Here is an 18,013-nt window from a genome sequence, read left to right as displayed (position 1 = left end):
CGGTGCCCTCGGCGGGGCAGGGGCCGCGTAGGCACAGCCCTCCGCCAGGCGGGCCAGCCCGAGAGAGGGGCGCTGTCTCTTTAACGTGGCGGCGCGACCCCGGCCGCCCCCTGCTGGCGGCGGTGCGGCGGGCGCCGTGCCCGTGCCCGTGCCCGTGCCCGTGCCCGTGGCGCGGGGCGGGGGCGGGCGGGGCCCCCTCGGTGCGAGCGGGGCCGCGGCGCGGCGGGTGTGTCCTGTCGTCGCTCGCCCACCCACTCGCCCGCCCCTGTGCTGTGGGCTGGGAGCGGGGAGAGGAGGGGACGAGCTGGAGGAGGAGGAGGAGGAGGAAGTGGAGGCGGCTGCGAATAGCGGGCAAATGGGGAGCTGAGCGGCTGCAGCAGCACCGCGGCCGCGCAGCAGCAGCAGCAGCAGCAGCAGCGGGCGGGCACTGAGGCGAGCCGGTGGCGGGGTCCGTGCGGGCGGAGGCGGCCCGGGAGAGGGGCGCGGGGCGCTGCGGCGGGTGCCACTCGGCGGGCGCCGCTCGGCGGGTGCCACTCGGCGGGCGCCGCTCGGCGGGCAGCAGCGGCATGCTTGCTTGGCTGGCCGCTCTGGGGCTTGCAGCGGGCGGGCGGGCTGGCGGGGGTAGCGGCTTCCCCGCCGGCAGAGGCACCTTCTGTGCCCTCCTCGGTGAGCTGCCTGCTGGTGCGGGGCAAGGCCTGCCGGGGGCTGCACTCCACTCCCCGCCGGCGGCGGAGGCTGCGCCTGGCTCGGTTCAGCGGCACAGAGCGGGCGGGTGGGGGCTAGCGCCGGCGTCCTCCGCGGGGAACCGACTGATTTTCCTTTCTCTTCTTTTCTTAAAGCCGTTGCTTCGCAGGCGCCGAGTGCGAGCGGTAGCCGGGCTGCCCTCGCCGTCCCGGGCTGATCCCCCTCCTCGCGGGGCGGCCGCCGCCTCTCCGGGCCGGCACCATGCAGACCTTCCTGAAGGGGAGGCGGGTGGGCTACTGGCTGAGCGAGAAGAAGATCAGGAAGCTGAATTTCCAGGCCTTCGCCGAGCTGTGCCGGTAAGGAGGCGGCCCTCGCCGTGCCGCGGGGAGCGCCGGGGCGGCCGCCGAGGCGGTTGGGGCGGGCGGCGGCCGAGGGGGGCGGCGGCCCCGGGATGGGGCTGGGGCCGGGGCCGGGGCCGGGGCCGGGGCCGCGCCGCTCCGGGCTCGGCCGTGGCCTGCGCCGGCCCGCGGGCGTTTTGTGCTCGGTGCGTGATTCCCCTCGGCCGGCTCTGCGCGCCAGGACCGGGGGGAGGCAGGGCTAGCCGGTCCCCTCCGGGCGCCCCGCTCCGTGCCCGCGGGGCCGCGGCTGAGGTCTCCTGCCTCCCGCTCACCTGGGCGGCTGCCGCACGCTCCCGGCAAACTCGGTCTGGGGCGGTGCGCAGCGTCTCTGTGTGTGTGAGGGCCCGGCACAGCCCAGGTTTGTTGCTCGGGTAAATTTCTGTCTGCCACTTCCCAAGCGGTCTCTAGTATTCCCGGTGAAATAGTCTAATTTGGGTGCTCTACGGACCTTGCTAAGATTTGGAGCTGAAGCCGAGTTATTATTAGGAAGAGTCAAATGACTGGGAATAACTTTCCTCCAAGTCGTGTGAAAACACATAAAATTAGGGTATACGAACCCCTGAGTGAGCTTGTATTCATCTGAGACATGAATGAGATGTCTGAAGGTAGTATAACTCCATGTATTTTCCACACTCCTGGAGGTAAAGGTTAGTTCAGTAAGCTGTAATTAGGCTTATCTGAATAGCTTAGAGGATAATACATGCAGTATATTACACAATTTTATTATTTAATTGGAAACGTAAACTCCATGTGGGTCTGAGGTCTTGTGACACATGTATTACAGCTTCTGATATCGAATAACAGCTTTTTCTTATTTATTTCGTTCTAATAGTAAGTTTATAACAAGTATATGAAATTAATTTTGATAATTGAAGATATTCTAAGTAACCTATGTTCTGGTTTCTGTGAAATCTGTTCAAACTTTGCGGAATATATTTTACGAGACTTCAAATACGCTTTATTAAAGCATGTAATGCTAAAAACACCAATCCCTGTGAAATTTCTGCTGGCAGCACTTGCTCCTTTCTGTAAAGATGAAGGAGGCAGAAGAAACAGAAAACTATTTTGAGAAAGTGACAGAAGCTTTCACATCAGCTTGTGTTCTTGGCATTCTCTATCCTCTCTGTCAAACTTCAGCAAAACTTACCAGAGTTTTTTAAAAGTATAGAAAAGGCCACACATTCTGGTTTAATGTCTTTTTAAATTTCATGTGATTCTCCAAACAAAGTACGTCGGGATGAATAATGCTAAGCTTTGACCTTGCCTAAGAGATTTTTCGGTTTTTGTGACACTCAAAAATACACTTTAATCTCTTCTAATAAGCATAAGAAAAATGTCATTTTTAGGGCCTTGAGGTTTGGTATAGGCTGGTTTTCGTGCCCAGAAACTAAGGGGAATCTCAGAAAATATATAAAAAGCTTTTTGTAGTAATTTGTCTTTGGTATTACGTGCTGTACATTCTTATGTTTAGGAATCTCCAAAACTGACTTTCTGCCCTCCACTGTTCTTGTTTCTCTTTTTGACTAGGTTCATCGCTTAATTTTTCTCTACTTCAGAAAATTCCTTACACTTGTGTTACATAACATGGATCTACAATTTCTTTGTGTACTGTACAAATTTATTAATAGTTTTAGGTCCTCGCAGTGCTGTGAAAATTGACCCCAAAGTGTGTCTCTTGCTACACTTTACTAATTTCTTCTTGGTGAAAATTAGGCTCTCTCATCTGTACAGGCTAAGCTTACTTTGTATAGTATTTACAGATATTGGATAGATATGTCTATTCAGTCATGCTTTGGTATTTTTAAAAGCATTTAATACTAGCCTTTCTGTAGAAGTGGAGTTAGGTGTTTGGTTTAAAGATCAGTACAGTCACTGAAGCAAGTTGCACTGATGTCTTGGATGCTCTGTTTTTCTTCCTGGTAACTTCCATTGACACCAGTGGGAGGCTGCATTAATTTAGGCAAAGATTTCAAGTATTTTATGCATAATACCTGCTTGATTACTTGTGTGTTTGTAAGCTTTTGTTGCTGTAGAAAAAGTGGTGCCAAGCTCAACATATATCTTATCAGAAATATTGTATATGGTAGGAAATAAGGCAAGCGTACTCATTCCTATACAGTGATTCATGCGTTAGAGTGGACTATGTGTCTGTCTGTCTCTACTCTATGTACTTTATGGTGACTGTTACTTGGAATTTATTTGGCTGTTGCCTAGGGATGCACTTTCTGGATGGCTACAAAGTTCAGTTTTGTTTGTATGGGTTTGCGATGAAGCAGTTATATAATCCAGGAGAGTAAGAGAAGCATCCTGATGAACTCCTGAAGCATGCTGGGTTTAAATCGTGAGTATTGCTAGGATGAGAAGAATCTTCATTTCTTTGCAGTCTGCCAGCGCAGCCACTTCTGCTGCAAGACACTGGTGTCCTAAAGGGATTGTGGGCAGCCATTTCAAAATCTGTTTGAACCATCCTCTGAGAGATAGTCCAAATGCTGAACCACTTTCTTAAGAGTGGCTCCGGGTTTTGTCTCCAGCAGCGCTTCTAAGCTGAAATGTTGTTATGTTGTCCTAGCTGAAATGAGACATGAGCGAGTGCAAGTGGACCAGCAGTTAAGGTGCTGTTTTGGGGCATAGGCAGGCCTGCCTTCAGGTTTCTGCTACACAAAGACTGGACAGGAACCTTAAATACTTTCCTCATGTTTGTATCCATCTTTAAAGTGCAACTTAGGCTGCTGGGTTTCAGTAGGTTTCCCTGTTAAATTGTGGCATCTGAATTCTTCCAGTTTTGTTACCAGAGCACTTATAGGCACCTGCCTTCTTTTCTTAAAATTTTTACTTGATTATGTAAAGTTCTGGTAACGCATGTGACTGGCACGGCAGCTGTCCTGCCTGAACACAGCGTCTTGGGGCTTTTGCCTAAGCTCCGTATCCACAAGGTAATCTTCCTTGTATCAGAGGCCTTTGAGCTCACTTGCGCTTTTGGTCCTCACTGTGACATGCTAGATATGTCCTACCTGAGCTGTATTCTTTGTAGAGCATAACAGTCTTGGCTGTGCTTTCCAGGTGTAGCCCAAGGAGATAAAAACAGTGCCTGTGGCAATACCTACTTCCACATTTATAGCCCAGACCAGCAGTTCCCAAATTGTTGGGTTACAGCCCACTGCATCCCTTAGTGCTTCTACATCTCTTTCAGGCTTCTGAGTGGTGTGGTGAGCAAAAAGGCAGTGTGGTTTCACAGGCTTGTTGCAGAGGATCAGTGGTTCCTGGATAGCACCTTGAGAGCTGTTGAACTGGAGGATAGAGCACTTGCCTGGCAAGTGGGAAGCCCGGTTTCAAGTCTGCAGCTGGTGTCCCCAAGGGAGACTGAACCTGAAGATGAGCCAGGCTTGCTCTGATCCTCTGGCTTAACCTGCCACTGTGTATAGACAGGAATGTGAGCTCCCTCTCCAGTGCCAGGATAGCCATCCTCTGTGCTATGTCTGTAGCACCATGGCGGGAGCATTCCTTTGGGATGAGGTGCATCCTCAGTTCTGGTCTCTGCTTCCCACAGCGGTTTTCCATTCCACCCAGCAACTCCTTTCTACATAAGCTGTCAGTGGAATGAGACTTTGTTCCTTTCTGTGCATCGGTACAGTTTCAGTGGGGAGAAGAGAGTCTCTGTCTCAGCCTTGCTGATAAGAGGGCATTCCTGTTTGAGTTGTGATGTGGGATTGAGCTCTTCTGTGTGGAACAAGGCATTTGGTATGGGCTTCTTATCTCCTCACTGAATTTATTAGTCAGGAGGCAATTTAATAAGCTACTGCTGCCAAGTTGTCATGTGCTTTTGAGTGAAACTGCTAGGTCACCATGCTTTGTGTTGAACTCGGTATTATCTGCATGTTAGCATATATGCTGCGGCTGCAGTTCCCTGACTTGGGCCTCTTATGGGACTACAGTGTGCAAATGTCTGGTTTGTGCATCTCAAGTAGACTTCCATGTGAGCCTTTTCGTTCATCTCCCCCAAGGTGATGGCACAGTCTCAGAGCTTTAGGTACTTGGCTATTGGCAAAATACAGAGTATCTATAGCCTGCTAAAAAGTAAGACAAGGTTTCTAGGGACTCCTATCTGAGAATTTAGGAGCCTGTGATGTAAGTGTGTAGTTATGACATTACCATGTGTCCCTGCCACTGCTGAAAGGAACAGTTCATTCTTCCTCTAGTTGCTTGGGCTCGTCCTCTATCTCAAGCTGGGTTTAGTGGTTATGCAGTTGGCAAAGACTCTCAATCCAATCAGTTCCCCGCTCATCACACTGACCTTGGAATGGTTGTCACCATTCAGGTGCACGAGCACTAATACAAGGTTAGGGAAATGGAGATGCCCCATTCCAGTACAGAGATGACAGAGCTGTGGTATGAACTGCAGGCAGTGGTAAAGACTCTTGGATACCCAGATTATCCTTTTGTAAAATATGCATAGGTGTACTGCCAGGTCTCTCTGGACGTTGTGAATAAAAAGACTTCTGTTCCTGCCATATGAGGAGTGGTGGTAGTAGTCCAGAAAAATGCATATATCTGCTCAGAAAATGAGTTCTGTGTGTTTGGCACCAGTTCAGATTAGTGAAGTGCAGCCATTTACAAATGGCTGTTTGCTCTGTAAAAGCCTCTCTTTCCTTGGTAGTTGTTCTGCATGTCATCCATTAATATAATCTCTTCTGGGAGCCACAGAGATGTGAGCCAGTAAGGTTATGGCAACGTGAATAAGTTACAGTGAGATGAGGTGAAGTGAAATATGCTTCATCTGAGATGAGATAATTTAAAGTCACCCCATTCTGAATGATAAGCTACTTCTCGGTTATTTTGGGCAAAAGCATTCACATGTGCAACTTGTAAGTTTGCATGGTAATGTGGTAGCTTTTCTGTGTGGCTATATACATAATGAGTCAGAATTTCCTCTTCATAGCGTGTAGAAAATGAATAGCAAAGGAGTTGGAGTTGCCTGAAGATGTAATCCATGTCATGATAAATCCTGCAGTTTGACAGACAGAAGAACTGTGCTTGTACATCTTAATGTCCAGATTATTTATGGTCAGATTTTATTGTGCTGTGTTTTTTCATAAAAGCAGGGTGAGCATCTGGGAGGAAAAAGTTCTCAGGAAATTATAGACATTCTGAGAAAATCCAATTCTGCCCACAGAAGAAGAAAATGGAAGTGAGGTAATCAAGAATGCCTTCTAGTAAGGCCCAGTTGTCTTGATTTTCAGTGAGCAAGCCAAATTGTCTTCCCTCCTTGGAAGACCATCCATGATAAACTAATAGCATTCATTGACACACAGGAAGCTAAAGCTTCTTGATCTGGTTTGGATTCCCAGGTGCTACCCACTGCTGAAGACTGTTCTGAAACTTGAGACCATGTTCTTGAATTGCTACCTGATCAGTTCAGCAGGTCTCAGGTTTGGTTTTATGCAAGGGGATGTTCTTTTCTTTGGATGTGTAGCTCCTGTTAGAGCACATCACCTATACTGAAGACTGTTTGGGTATGACAGGTCAGTGTGGTGGGTTGGCTTGTTTTTTGGGTTTTTTTGATTGAGTTATGATGAAGCTATTTGATGCTGGTACCAGATCAATCTGCTGAACATAGCAACCAATGATTTTTTTCTAACCAAAATATTAGTATGCCTAATTTAAATTTCTGTGTGACTTGAACTTGCTTGTTTTTTTTCTTTAAGCTAAATTGATTCTTCAACTTTTGCCTATTTCGTTTCTGTGATAGAAAGCTAAGCCTTCTTTTAGCACATATGAGAAGCTACTCTGTTTAGTAAATCTACCATAAAATGGTAAACACTGTCAGTGCTGTAGAACTGTATGGCTCTCTTTTTCTCTTCGAAACTTTATTTGTGGTCTCTTGTGTGCCATGGCCTGTGCACAAGAACCTAAACATGAGTTTTAAGATAGATTTAAGAATAACGCTGGTTTGAGGGTATTAAATTAATCTGTTTCTTTATATAGCAGGCCCTGAAGTATATTGCATATTTTTTCCAGGAAGAACTCAGAGGATTTTCTTTAACCCCAATTCCCCACAAAAACCCCTAAATACTACTTTTGTTAAATGCCTGGCTTGTGCCAGTTAGCTTTTACAGCCTTAAAAGCCATAAAAATAAAATGTATGTGTGTTGATCAATAGCTCCCATTGTTGCTTGTGTTAGTCTGAAATACTATATCATGAGAATTAACTGGGGGCCAGATGGGTGGGTAAGTTTCTTTGACATCAGCTCTAACAAAAACTTACAACTAGCCTAATGGTAGAAATTATACTAAGCTATGAAAAAGCGTTGGAGGTAGTAGCAAAAAAATATGTATTTCTTGGAGGAAAAGTTCTGGGTTCCTGCTCCTTCTTCCAGTAGTCTGTCAAGAAGACTTTACATCCCAGAAGAACTGGATGTATGTGCCTTTTCTTAATCTCTGAGAGCACTTATTGGTAGGCATCCTTCTCACAAAAACCTTACTGCATTATGCTTGCAGAACCATTTCATGGGGACGTGGAGTGCAGCCGCTCGGAAACAGAAGTGACCGTAACAATCACTCTTTCATAGCGACTGTGTTTTGTGATCTAGCAATCATTTACCTTAGGTTCAGGAAGTTTGCATCCTCCTTATGGTACATCCCTTTACAACAACCTGTTTGAACTGATACGCAGCCAGGAACAATAATAAGCTTGGGCGGGTGGCAGGTCTTCAGAGAAAGATCTGCATTCTTTTGCAGATCATAGGCTGAATACAAATTGTTGCCAAAAAAAAAAAAAAAGCAAATGTCATCTTGGGGTACATAAGTTGAAACACAGCCTGCAAGGCACATGAAGTAATGCCTCCATTCTGCACAGCACTGATAAGGCTGCTGCTGCCGTAGCCTCACCTACTGCCTTTGGTTTGGGGCACGGCATTTCAAGGAAAAGGCAGATCAGCTGGAAAGTACCCAGAAGAGAGTAGTGAGAAGGATCAGAGGTCTTGAAAATACAGTGTATTGTACTGTGTTATTCAACTTAAAAAAGAGGAGGCTGGGTACGGATCTTCAGACACTGTAAAAAGCTGTTGTAGGAAAAAACCCCCAACGCTCCTCCCCACCCCCCCATGTATTCTGCACTTCCATTGTAGGTAGAACAACAAGTAGTGAGCTTCAGTTGTGCCAAGAAGGAGAGATGATAGGTAAGTGGAAAAGATACTGTGATTGTCTAGGTAGGCAGTAGAATTCGTTGCTTGAGACTTCTAAGACCAGTTTGGACAAACATGCTGGGAATGACATGGGCCTGTGGTCCCGTTTCAAGGCAGAGATGTTGACCTCTCTGCTGTCCCTGGTTTGGTCCACTCTGTAATAGCGCAGAAGGTGCCTGAGAAACAGTTCTTTGTGTACATTAAGTAGTTTGAAGTCCCTTTACTAATTCAGGAGCCATGACTTGGGAAGTCTAGGCACATAGTCTAAATGTGTGCAGCTTTTCTGAATATATAGGCTCAACCTGAGAGGGGTGTCAGAGATGATGGAAAGTGTTTGCTCTGCCTTGATGTACTGCACCTGGGAAGCACTGATTGACAGTGTATCTCATGATATTGGCCAGATAATGTGCTATTCATCTCATCAACAGTTGACACTTTTTGGTGAGGTGACATTCTTGAACATGTTCCAAGGAAGCAGAGCATACGAAACACACTAAAATAAGTGTGATAATAGATAAAATAAGCACCTGTGCTGGGCACATCTGTGCCATAGTGCTGTGGAACAAACCCTCTTCTGTCTGGTTATCTTCTTTTTCTCATTTTTGAGTTCGGTGTTCAGTCCTCAAAACAATGGTTTGTTTTGTACTGATGGAATTTAACTCTCCTCAGAAGGAGTTATGCCCTTTATATGATCAAGGAGGAAACTGCTGATACTTCCATACTGTCCAAATACTACACAAATACTAGTTACTATTTTTTCTCTCTCTCTCTCTGCAAAGAGAATTTCTATTTGGAGGACAACTACGTACTTCAAGAATGGCTTTCAAAATGACTGAGTTTCACTGAGGCGGGGATGTCCTTTAGTTCCAGTAAAATGTCCTTAGTTGTAGTTCTTTTTCCTCCCAGCCGCAGTGCTTGGGCTATTTTGGCTGGGGTGTAATTGCCACTCGTACAAATTCTGTCAAATAATACCTGTGAATTGGGAACCAAAGCAGAAGTCTGCTCTTTCCCGCAGCTGGAGGGTGTGCACGCATTGAGGTCGCCCTGAGGGCTCCTGGGGGTCTGATCTGTAGAGTGGAGAAAGTCACGTTTCTAGATCTAACAGCACTTTTAGGAAGGTAATTGGCAGAGCCAGACCCAGAACTTGTAAGCAGGGTCAGTTCATGTTGAGCTGTTTAATCTTCTACCCTTGGATGCCAGTTAGTGAAGATTTATAATGCGTCTAGTTTTGTCTTGTCGTATACTGCAGAGTCATGCTTGCTTGGAAGAATTTGAAGTCGGTCCTTCCTCCTCAGAAAAACAGGCTTATTTTCACTCTTCATCACACTCCTCATAGGCTTTTCTTCCTCCTTGTCAACAAACCATCTTCAGTCCTTTCCCTCTGTAACGCATTGGTTCTGCATGTTCGGTCTGGGTCCCGAGGCATTGCCTCTTGAAACTGAATTCTCCATGGTGCTGCTGGCAAAGGAGGAAAAATACTTGAATGAGACATGTCTGTAGCAAAAGACAAAATAGTAGATCTTGAGCTGCGAGGCTGGGATGCTCCTGTCCGTCGTTCTGAAGGCCCATGTTTGTCCTGTCAGACCACACCACAAACGTGCGTGCATGTTGAGGGAGCGTGCCCCTCCTTGAAGAGTGCTAATGGGCTAAAAATCAGTGATTTAAGAGACCTGGTTGGAGTTGAATGTTCTGGCCAAAAGCAACATAGTTCTCCTTTTCTGAAGTCAGGTTTTTTAAAGTGCTGGTGACTTTTTCTACTTTCTGTAACTTTTCCCCCAGTGTTAGGTATGGATAAGTACATGTAGTAGTAATGTGTTTTCTTACAGCAGAAGGAAATAGTTCAGAGGATTCTGTGAAACAAGGCTTTTGGCACTGCATGTTATAGTGCTTAGTAATGACTCTCATTGCCTAACCTTGATAAAGTTATCTGCATGTTGGGGCAACTGGTTAATAGCTGATAGAACAAGTGATGTCCGTGGTGATTAATGGTGCTGGAAGGAAATGATATCATGAAGGTCTGCTTGTGACATGCCACGCCTGCCCCATCAGCAGCCACAGCGCTGCAGTCCTTTCTCCCTGCTGCTTCAAAATGACTTCCATGGTTACAAGAACTGGTGTAATGCCTAGGCTTATTCCTTATCTTGTCAGCCTGGTTTCACTACAAGGATGGAAAGTGTCATCAATTGTATAGGTGGGCTATGAAACAACTACCTTTTTCAGCAATATGCTGTGTTTTAGTGAGTCCAGCAGTGACCACTTAAACCTGATCCGATATGTTATTTCTTAAACGTGTGTTTCAATGAGAATCTTGATTTCCTTGTAGTTAAAAAACAAACCACAGAGATGAATGTAAATACTGCTAACTGTTGCTCTTTAGCTCTATCTGCATGTCATAAAGCTGCGTGTAGATGCTGCTTTGTTCAGGAACATGCTGTTCCTTTGTATTACAAAAACTCGTCTCAGTTCAGGAGATCTTACAGGCTGAGGATCCAGCCCTCTCTGCCTGCTGTCACTGGAGTCTGGTACCGGTGCAGCCAGTATGGGCTCTCCTTGTTGCCATTTGAAGGGTGAGAGGATAGCATAGGGTAATGGCGAGGTTACTCCCGCACAAGTTGATCAGTATGTTTTGTTTTGTAGCAGAGGCCCTAACTGCTCGGAGGTGTTTTGGGTGACGGGCCAGCTGAAGAACACAAGGCCAGCTAAATAGACCTGAGCTCGGCCAGCCAGGACCTGAGTGATGGTTGTAGCAGATGCTTAGAGAAAGTATGAGGCACAGCGCAACTGTGCTCACCTTCTCCTTGGCAGACCCTCTCGCCTTCTGTTAGTCACTGGTTTACAGACTCCGGTGGCAGCAGTTATGTCCATGGTACTGTGTTTAATAGCCACAGATGGATCTGTTCCACATAAACCTTTTAATGCATTTTTGAACTCACTTTCATTCCTGGCATCACAGGAACATAAGGAGGCTATCGGCACATGTTGGCTATTCTCTAGTTTTGCTGTGAGTAAAACATAAGCAAATATAAAGTTGCTTCTGCTGTGTTGTGGGGTTTTTTTGGTGTTTCTTTTTTTTTTTTTTTTTTAAACCTGTGAAGGAGTAGGCATTACTTATTTTTAAGTGTATGTATATATGTTCATTTTACTAAAACACCCTGGCTCTTGACCAATTTAAAAAAAAAAAAAAATCAGTCAAGATGTCATAAGAAGTTCGGAAGTTAAAAGTTCTTCCCCAAAGAGAAGAGACTTTCCTGCTAAAAATAAAAAAGCCTGCAAAAGAGGGAGGAGGAGGAACTAAAAGCTGGGTACAGTTTAGGAGCCATCTTCTAACTTCATCTGGTGCGTGCTAATCTGTGACTTGCAACCAACAGTGGAGGGTTTTGTGGAACCTAAAAACCCCTTGTAATTGAAGAGAGGAGAGTGCCCAGGTCCACATTTGCTGCCTGACCAGGTTAAGTGGTAACATAGCAGAGGAGCACTCTCCAAAAGTGAAGTACAGTATTACTACTGCAGTAGGAACAGAAGCCCTGTCTCTGTAGCACTTATGCCAAATGTACAATTAATTTTCAAATAAAATCTTCACCCGTCTTTTGTCTGATATTGAGAGCATTGAATTTTTCTGGTCTTTCTGTTGGTTTTCAGTTAACATTGGCTTTCTGTAGTTTCAAGTATGGCTTTAAGAGTTGCTTCAACTCAGTGTTGTTTCACACTGTTGTCTAAAATAGATTTTCTTTGCCAGTCAGTCTTTAAGCACAGACTTGCATGCACTCAGACCAGCCTCGTGGCTTTAGAGTTACTTGTGCTGTCTGGCACAGGTGCATGCTGATAATGTGTCGACTCATGATTTTTTTTATCACGTGTGGCTTTAACATTAGTGTCCTGTGAGATAGTCTGGGTAAACCACATTATCAGAGACTCTTTACAAGGCCCCCTGGTATGATAGAGCTGTGTGCGAAGCTCAGCATTCAGATACGCTTGCTAGTTGGAGGAGTGGGAAGAGGAGGATAGAGGGAGCTTGTTCTGAAGTTGCCTGTGGTGCTGCTCTTGTTTTGCCGACAAAGAGGGAGCTTAATTCACTGGAGCTGTCAATCTGGTAGTTTTCAAGCACTGAAAGAAAACTCCTGTAAAAGTATGCGTAAGTGTATGTGAGGGAGGAAAGGAAAAAAGAAACTAAGCAAGTCTACTATTTTGATGAAAGGCTGATGGAAAAAAAAAATAGTACTTGTAGTTGCTGACCTGCACCCTGTATCTGGCAGAAAAGGGGAAAGCATAAGAGTAGAAGGAGAGAAGCATTGTTGCTGGCACATTGGGGTGGAGCACCATGTGCTGTGCAAAGAGTACGTGATGACAAAATTGAGCAGCACCCTTTGTCACTCAGTAGAAGTCGTCTTTTTCAAAACTGCCACCTTTTAAAACTGGTTTAATCTATGGAGAGAAGATGGTTTGTGCTATGCCTTCAGCTGTTCCTGGTTGCACGGACTGCAAGTGGGAGCTGGGGCTATAGGAGGAAAAGAGATCTATTTGCAGGTGGACAAGTGCTGGATGGGGTTATATTCTGATGTTGGGGCTTGACATTTTGGTGTAACCTTTCCTTTTGTCTCAAGGAATAGATCAAAGTCCAGGGATTCTATCCAGGCTGGAGTGGATTTTGAAGAGAGTAGGGTTTTTTGACCTTTTTCCTGGCCTTTATAGAACCAAAATTTTAGCACGCTTTGAGGAATAGAAAGTACAGGCTTGCTGCTAGATAGGGGGTTGAAGCTCCATTTTCTTTTTCTTTCTCTTTCTGATGCTATTTTAGGCCCTCAGTTCTCAGCATCTGGGAGAATTTGTGCTTTGAATTTTGTTTTATTCACAGTTCAGTAGAGTGAAAAATCTTTGGTCATAGACATCCCCAAGCTTAAATTGCTTTTGTTCGGGGCTAACTTTGTTTCAAGAACTGTCTAACTAGTTTCCCTTCCAATTCCTTTGTTAGTGCAAAGTGATTGTAGCTTTACTCTTTAGGTATGCTATAAGGCATTGATCTTCATCAGTTTTGTTGCTTACTAGTAATGGATTGCCTGTTTTCAAATAGTGTTACACCTCAAGGTAGAGCTTTCTTGTGGATCAGAACTTGCTTTTTTGCAGGAAAAACAGTGGATCTTACTATGGTCTAAATGTAATTTAAAGCCTCTCTTGGCTATCTTTTCCTTGAAGTATGTAACAGGTTATCGCTGGTTCTGGGTATTGTAATCAAACCACATGGATCTTTAGCATATAAGCTCATGTCTCCCTGAGAAGGCTCTGGAGAGTAGAGAAGACTTTACTTGATTGATGCTGGTCAGCCGCTGTGTTTTAATTTCTAATGTTTCCAAGAGACTGGTGGGATGCAAGTGTTCATTTGAGTCAACTAGGAGTCTGACATTTGGAGCCCAAAATGATGCTGGAAGGAGCCTGAAGTGATTGAATGAGAAAGGCATAGGGTCGTTGGGGAGTTTTGTCTTTTTCCTCTAAGTAAAATAAACTCAGGTGCATAGTACAGAATTAGGGTTGCAGCAGACCATCACTTCCATGTGTACTGTGCTGACCACTGGCTTTTCTAGTACAACTTTTTTTCTCATTTTTGTGCTACTGTGTTAAGCAGTTTCCTGATTAGCATAGTGCTGCATCTTGGCTCACAATAGGTATTGTTTGGGTGGGGGTTGGCACAATACTTTCGTGCTGTGATTTGATCTCTTGTTTGTCTTGAATAATCTATTAAAATGTAATGCTTAATCCCATTCCTTTTTGGCAGGTTTTCCTCTAGTATTGTTGTAGTGGTAATAAAACAGTGTAGCTCTAATTGCAAGAGATCACTAAAGAAAAACAGTATTTTGGGATGTTTCTTTTGTGTCTTTGGCTATAGAACAGAGAGAACAGCCACACTAGAGGCAGAGTAGGTTGGACCTTCAGTCTGACGTGCTGTGGCTGTTTGTATGTTAACAAATTACTTCCCCAATTTTCCCTTATTCCTAGTTTCTCCTGTTTGCCATTGCGAAAAAGGTCTGTAGAACCAGACAGGAGAGCTTTCTTCAAACAGGAAAATGTGTTTCTGAAACCACAGAACATGGGTAGAGCATTTATTACAGCTAACATGTATTTTTAAAGTTACTTTTCTTTGTTTGTTTGTCAGCTTTGGTACCAGTGAACTGTGGAAAAGCGTGTTTCCTCCCTGCCCCCTACCCCAAATTACACTAACTGCAATTAGGAGACCTTAATTAAAATGCTTGGTTCGTAGCTTGGCCAAAGAATTTGGAAACAGAGTCATTTATTCTAAGGCAGCTTTACCACAGATTTCTTCTTGGGCAAAGCTGTTTCCTGATGCATAAGATCAAGATCTCTAAATCTGTTGTTCTGTAGATGAGTTAGATGGGGGTCAAGTTCTTTGTACTAGTGCTTATTCCTAAAATAGTAATCCTTGCGTATGAATTAGGCTGAGATTCTCAAAAGCTCCTACTTGTCAAGGTGCTGAGTTTTCTTGACCTTGGTGAGAGCTGAGCATGTTTGCAGACTTTGGCCTAATCCAGCTCCCTCTGAAGCTGTTGGGAATCTCTGTAGTTGGATTCCTTGGGAACTGGATGTATCTGGTGTTCAGATTTAATTTTTTTTTTTTAATGGAAAGCTCAAGAGACAGGGATGGAAATTGAATTTGTTCACAGTGGCACAAATTTGGTGGCAAATCTGGGGTCGACACATGGACCTTTTGCTGGTTTGTTCTTTCTTTGTTGCACCGTAACTACTGAGAGCAGGCACTTAAAAGATGTAATGGCTTGATAACAACGATTGATGGCCAAGAATCAAAAGCGTGGTAGGTAGTAATTAAAACATGCAACTATGATGCCATTGAAAGTGCTCTGAATGCCTGCTTGGCCCAGGGAGGTATCCGGTAGCATAACTTGAAATGTTTTTGTAGGACCAAATATAGTATTTGAGTTTCCTGTTACTTGTTAGTGCTGCTGCTGCCACCTTTTCTTATGTTGACTGATATGTGGGTGTGAAAGCTCCCTGCAAGAATAGAATTTTAGCACACTTGCTGCTGCTGGTAGTGAAATCTGAAACAAAATTTTTGTTTCTGGAAAATGCACATGGTCCATGTAAAATCTCCCTGTTCCCTCTCCTGTTAAATTGAAGTATCTTGCCAGTTGTTTGGGGCTGATCCAGGCAGAATGGAGCAGCCTAGCAGTGCTGCTAATATTACAGTGAAGGAAGACTTGTGCTGGAGAATGTTTTTGGTTAAATATTTTTTGGTCTTTAAAACAGTAATGTCTGTATGCGGGTATTTTCAGCAGCCACTTTGGCTTTGAGGGGATAATTGTTGGAGCCTTCTATAAGAACAAGGATGAAGGCTCTCTTTCAGTAAAGCTTGACCTTCTTTTGATGAAATAAAAACTATTAAAGGGTTAACTTTTTTTTTCCATTCTCTATATGTCTTTGTGAAAATTCTTTCCTGGCTTTTTCCCTCCCCTCCAACACTTCAGGAAATTAAATTGTTTATTCAAAATGTCTGATGTCAGTGTTGGATGCCTACACTAGCTCAGGAGCTCAGAGGCATTCCTGCAAGGCCAGTCCCAGAAAATCTGAGGTGTCTTTTTCCTGCTGTACTGTAAATGTATAGTTTGACTATGAGGGGTTTTTGAAGCATGCTGCCCAGACAGCTTTGAAATATGAGTAATGTCTTAGGTGTACATAGATGAGCTGCAAACAATTGAAATGTGTTTAAATCTTTGTCTTCCACGTATTCACTGGGGTCGGGATTGTACAGGGAGTTTCCAAATCAAGGAATACTCTCTGATCCAAGAGAGAGAATAGAGAAAAGTCTCTTGAATCAGGCGTAGGCAGCCAAAATAGGGTTGGCTTTTGGGTCTGTAGCAGGCTTCATTGTAGCTTAAGCAAAGCGGTGAATTTCCCAGTATAATGCTTTTTCTACTTGTTAAATGCAGAAATAATACAGACCTGTCAGAATGCTGTTGTGTGGCTGAACTGACTGCAAATTGCTCACAGATCATTGGATCTCAAAGGAGAGCCAAAGTGTTTATTACTTTATCTTGCTATTTGTCAGCAGCTCTTAATTCCCATCTATCTATTCCAAGGCATGGTTCAAAATTAAAAATTCAAGTTGTTAAAATGTCTGCTCCTCATTGGTGATTTCTATAAAAGAAATATCATTGAATCCAGTTGTTGAGGACCCCAGCATGTTTTAAAAATTTTAGCTCTCTTGACTGCTGTTCTCTCTCAGGTTTATTTAAGTAGTAACTGTTTTCGGTTTATCCTATACAGAGCAAGTGATTACTCAGCTTTTGCCAAGCTAAGATTTCATCTTCTTGCATTGACTTTCCTAACTTGGTCATTTTAATTTGTGTTGAAAATGAAGCTATAGTTTGAAAAGCAGAGAGGAGAGGAGCCGCCAGGAGGCTGTGTAACAATCCAGTCCAGAAGAGACAGTGATAGTGATAAGTGTTGTTTTCTTGCTGATGTTTTTCTTGTGTGGGTGCTTGAGTTCCAAGAAGGCCCTTGGAACCCTGTAGATAGAGCAAGTAGTTGCCATTTTCCAAGTGCACACAAAACCTAATGAAACACAGGAAAATTAAAACTCTGGAAGTGACAAATAAATTTGAGCTTGAGCCTAAACCTGCTGAGGCTAATGGGAGGGGTTTTTTTTAGTGATAAAACAGTTTACCTAACACGAGAACTTTGGAAAAAACCCTCTCAAAAAGTAGGAGTCTTTTATTCTTATAGCAGCTTATCTAAGAAGGTTCTATGTAACTTACTCATCTAGCTGTGAACTGAAAAAAAAAAAATTGTTTCTCAGAAGTGATTCATTTTCTTTCACATCTGCAGGTTGTTTACTGGGACTGGCTCTTCAGGAAGTCTTTACTCCTTTGTGTTCATTATACACAATTTTACTTGTATTAAACGTCTGAAAGACTCAAATGATTGGCTGGCTGAGGGTTGTATCAGAAGCGGGTAGCAGCTTGGTTTTGTCATGCTTATTTAAAAACTAAAAGATCATGTACACTTTGCAGCCTTTTTTCTAAAGGAAGCTGCTGCTCACCATTGTACCAAGAAACTATTTTTTCCTCTTTAAATGAGGCCCTGGATCTCCTAGGAGATTTTAGGACTGCATACTTATTTTCTGAAAAATACAATCATTTGATGCGTCTTCTGAAATGATGCTTGAGAAATAGCAGAATTTCTCTCCAGTAACCGGCAAGCAGCACAGGCAGTGTTTTGGTCTTCCTTTACAGGTGAGGATGTAGCCGTGAACCACTGGCCAGATCGCATCCTAGCAGTGAAAGTGGAGGAGTATAATCTAAACGCTCCCAAGTGAAAACAAGGGGGGGAGTTAATTTGCTTTAGATTAAGCTTAGTATTTTAAGGTGGGCTCTGTTTATGTCAGTTGTCTCATCTACAGGACTGAAAACAGTATGTCTGCAGAACATAGTGTGTTCAGTTAATCTCTCTGTGTATGTGAAAGGTTCAAGGCATGGTCTCACTCACCGGAGAGAAAAAAATGCCCAAACCAGAATGAAGGCTTTTTAGACTACAAGGCCCTGTACCTCCTCTCCTGGTTGCTTTTCAAATGGACAGCTGTGAGCCACATCTAGAAAAGACGATGGATGTGGCGATCGGAGCAGGCTGCCTGCTGCGTGGTGCTAGGCTGGTGTAAGCACCCTTCCTGATCTGAGGGAAGGGTCATGCAGGTACTTAAGCTGGGGTGCTGTTCCTGCTCCTTCTCAA

At 44.3% G+C, this 18,013-nt stretch overlaps 1 protein-coding gene across 2 annotated transcripts in view; it reads left to right on the top strand.

The window, feature by feature from the left end:
• The first annotated feature begins 263 nt into the window (after positions 1-263).
• Positions 264-18,013, top strand: part of ITPK1 (inositol-tetrakisphosphate 1-kinase) — a 162,349-nt gene continuing 144,599 nt past the window's right edge. The window contains exons 1-2 of one of the 2 annotated variants that reach the window (XM_075503469.1): positions 264-448; positions 840-1,040. In XM_075503469.1, coding sequence (XP_075359584.1) covers positions 946-1,040 — 95 coding nt within the window. In that variant the 5' untranslated portion in view covers positions 264-448; positions 840-945. Of the gene's footprint in view, positions 449-839; positions 1,041-18,013 lie in introns of those variants that run through there. The other variant, XM_075503470.1, reaches the window with a different exon arrangement.

This window comes from Mycteria americana, chromosome 5 (assembly GCF_035582795.1).
Source record: "Mycteria americana isolate JAX WOST 10 ecotype Jacksonville Zoo and Gardens chromosome 5, USCA_MyAme_1.0, whole genome shotgun sequence".
NCBI lineage: Eukaryota > Metazoa > Chordata > Aves > Ciconiiformes > Ciconiidae > Mycteria > Mycteria americana.
This window is presented reverse-complemented; position numbering and strand designations above follow the sequence as displayed.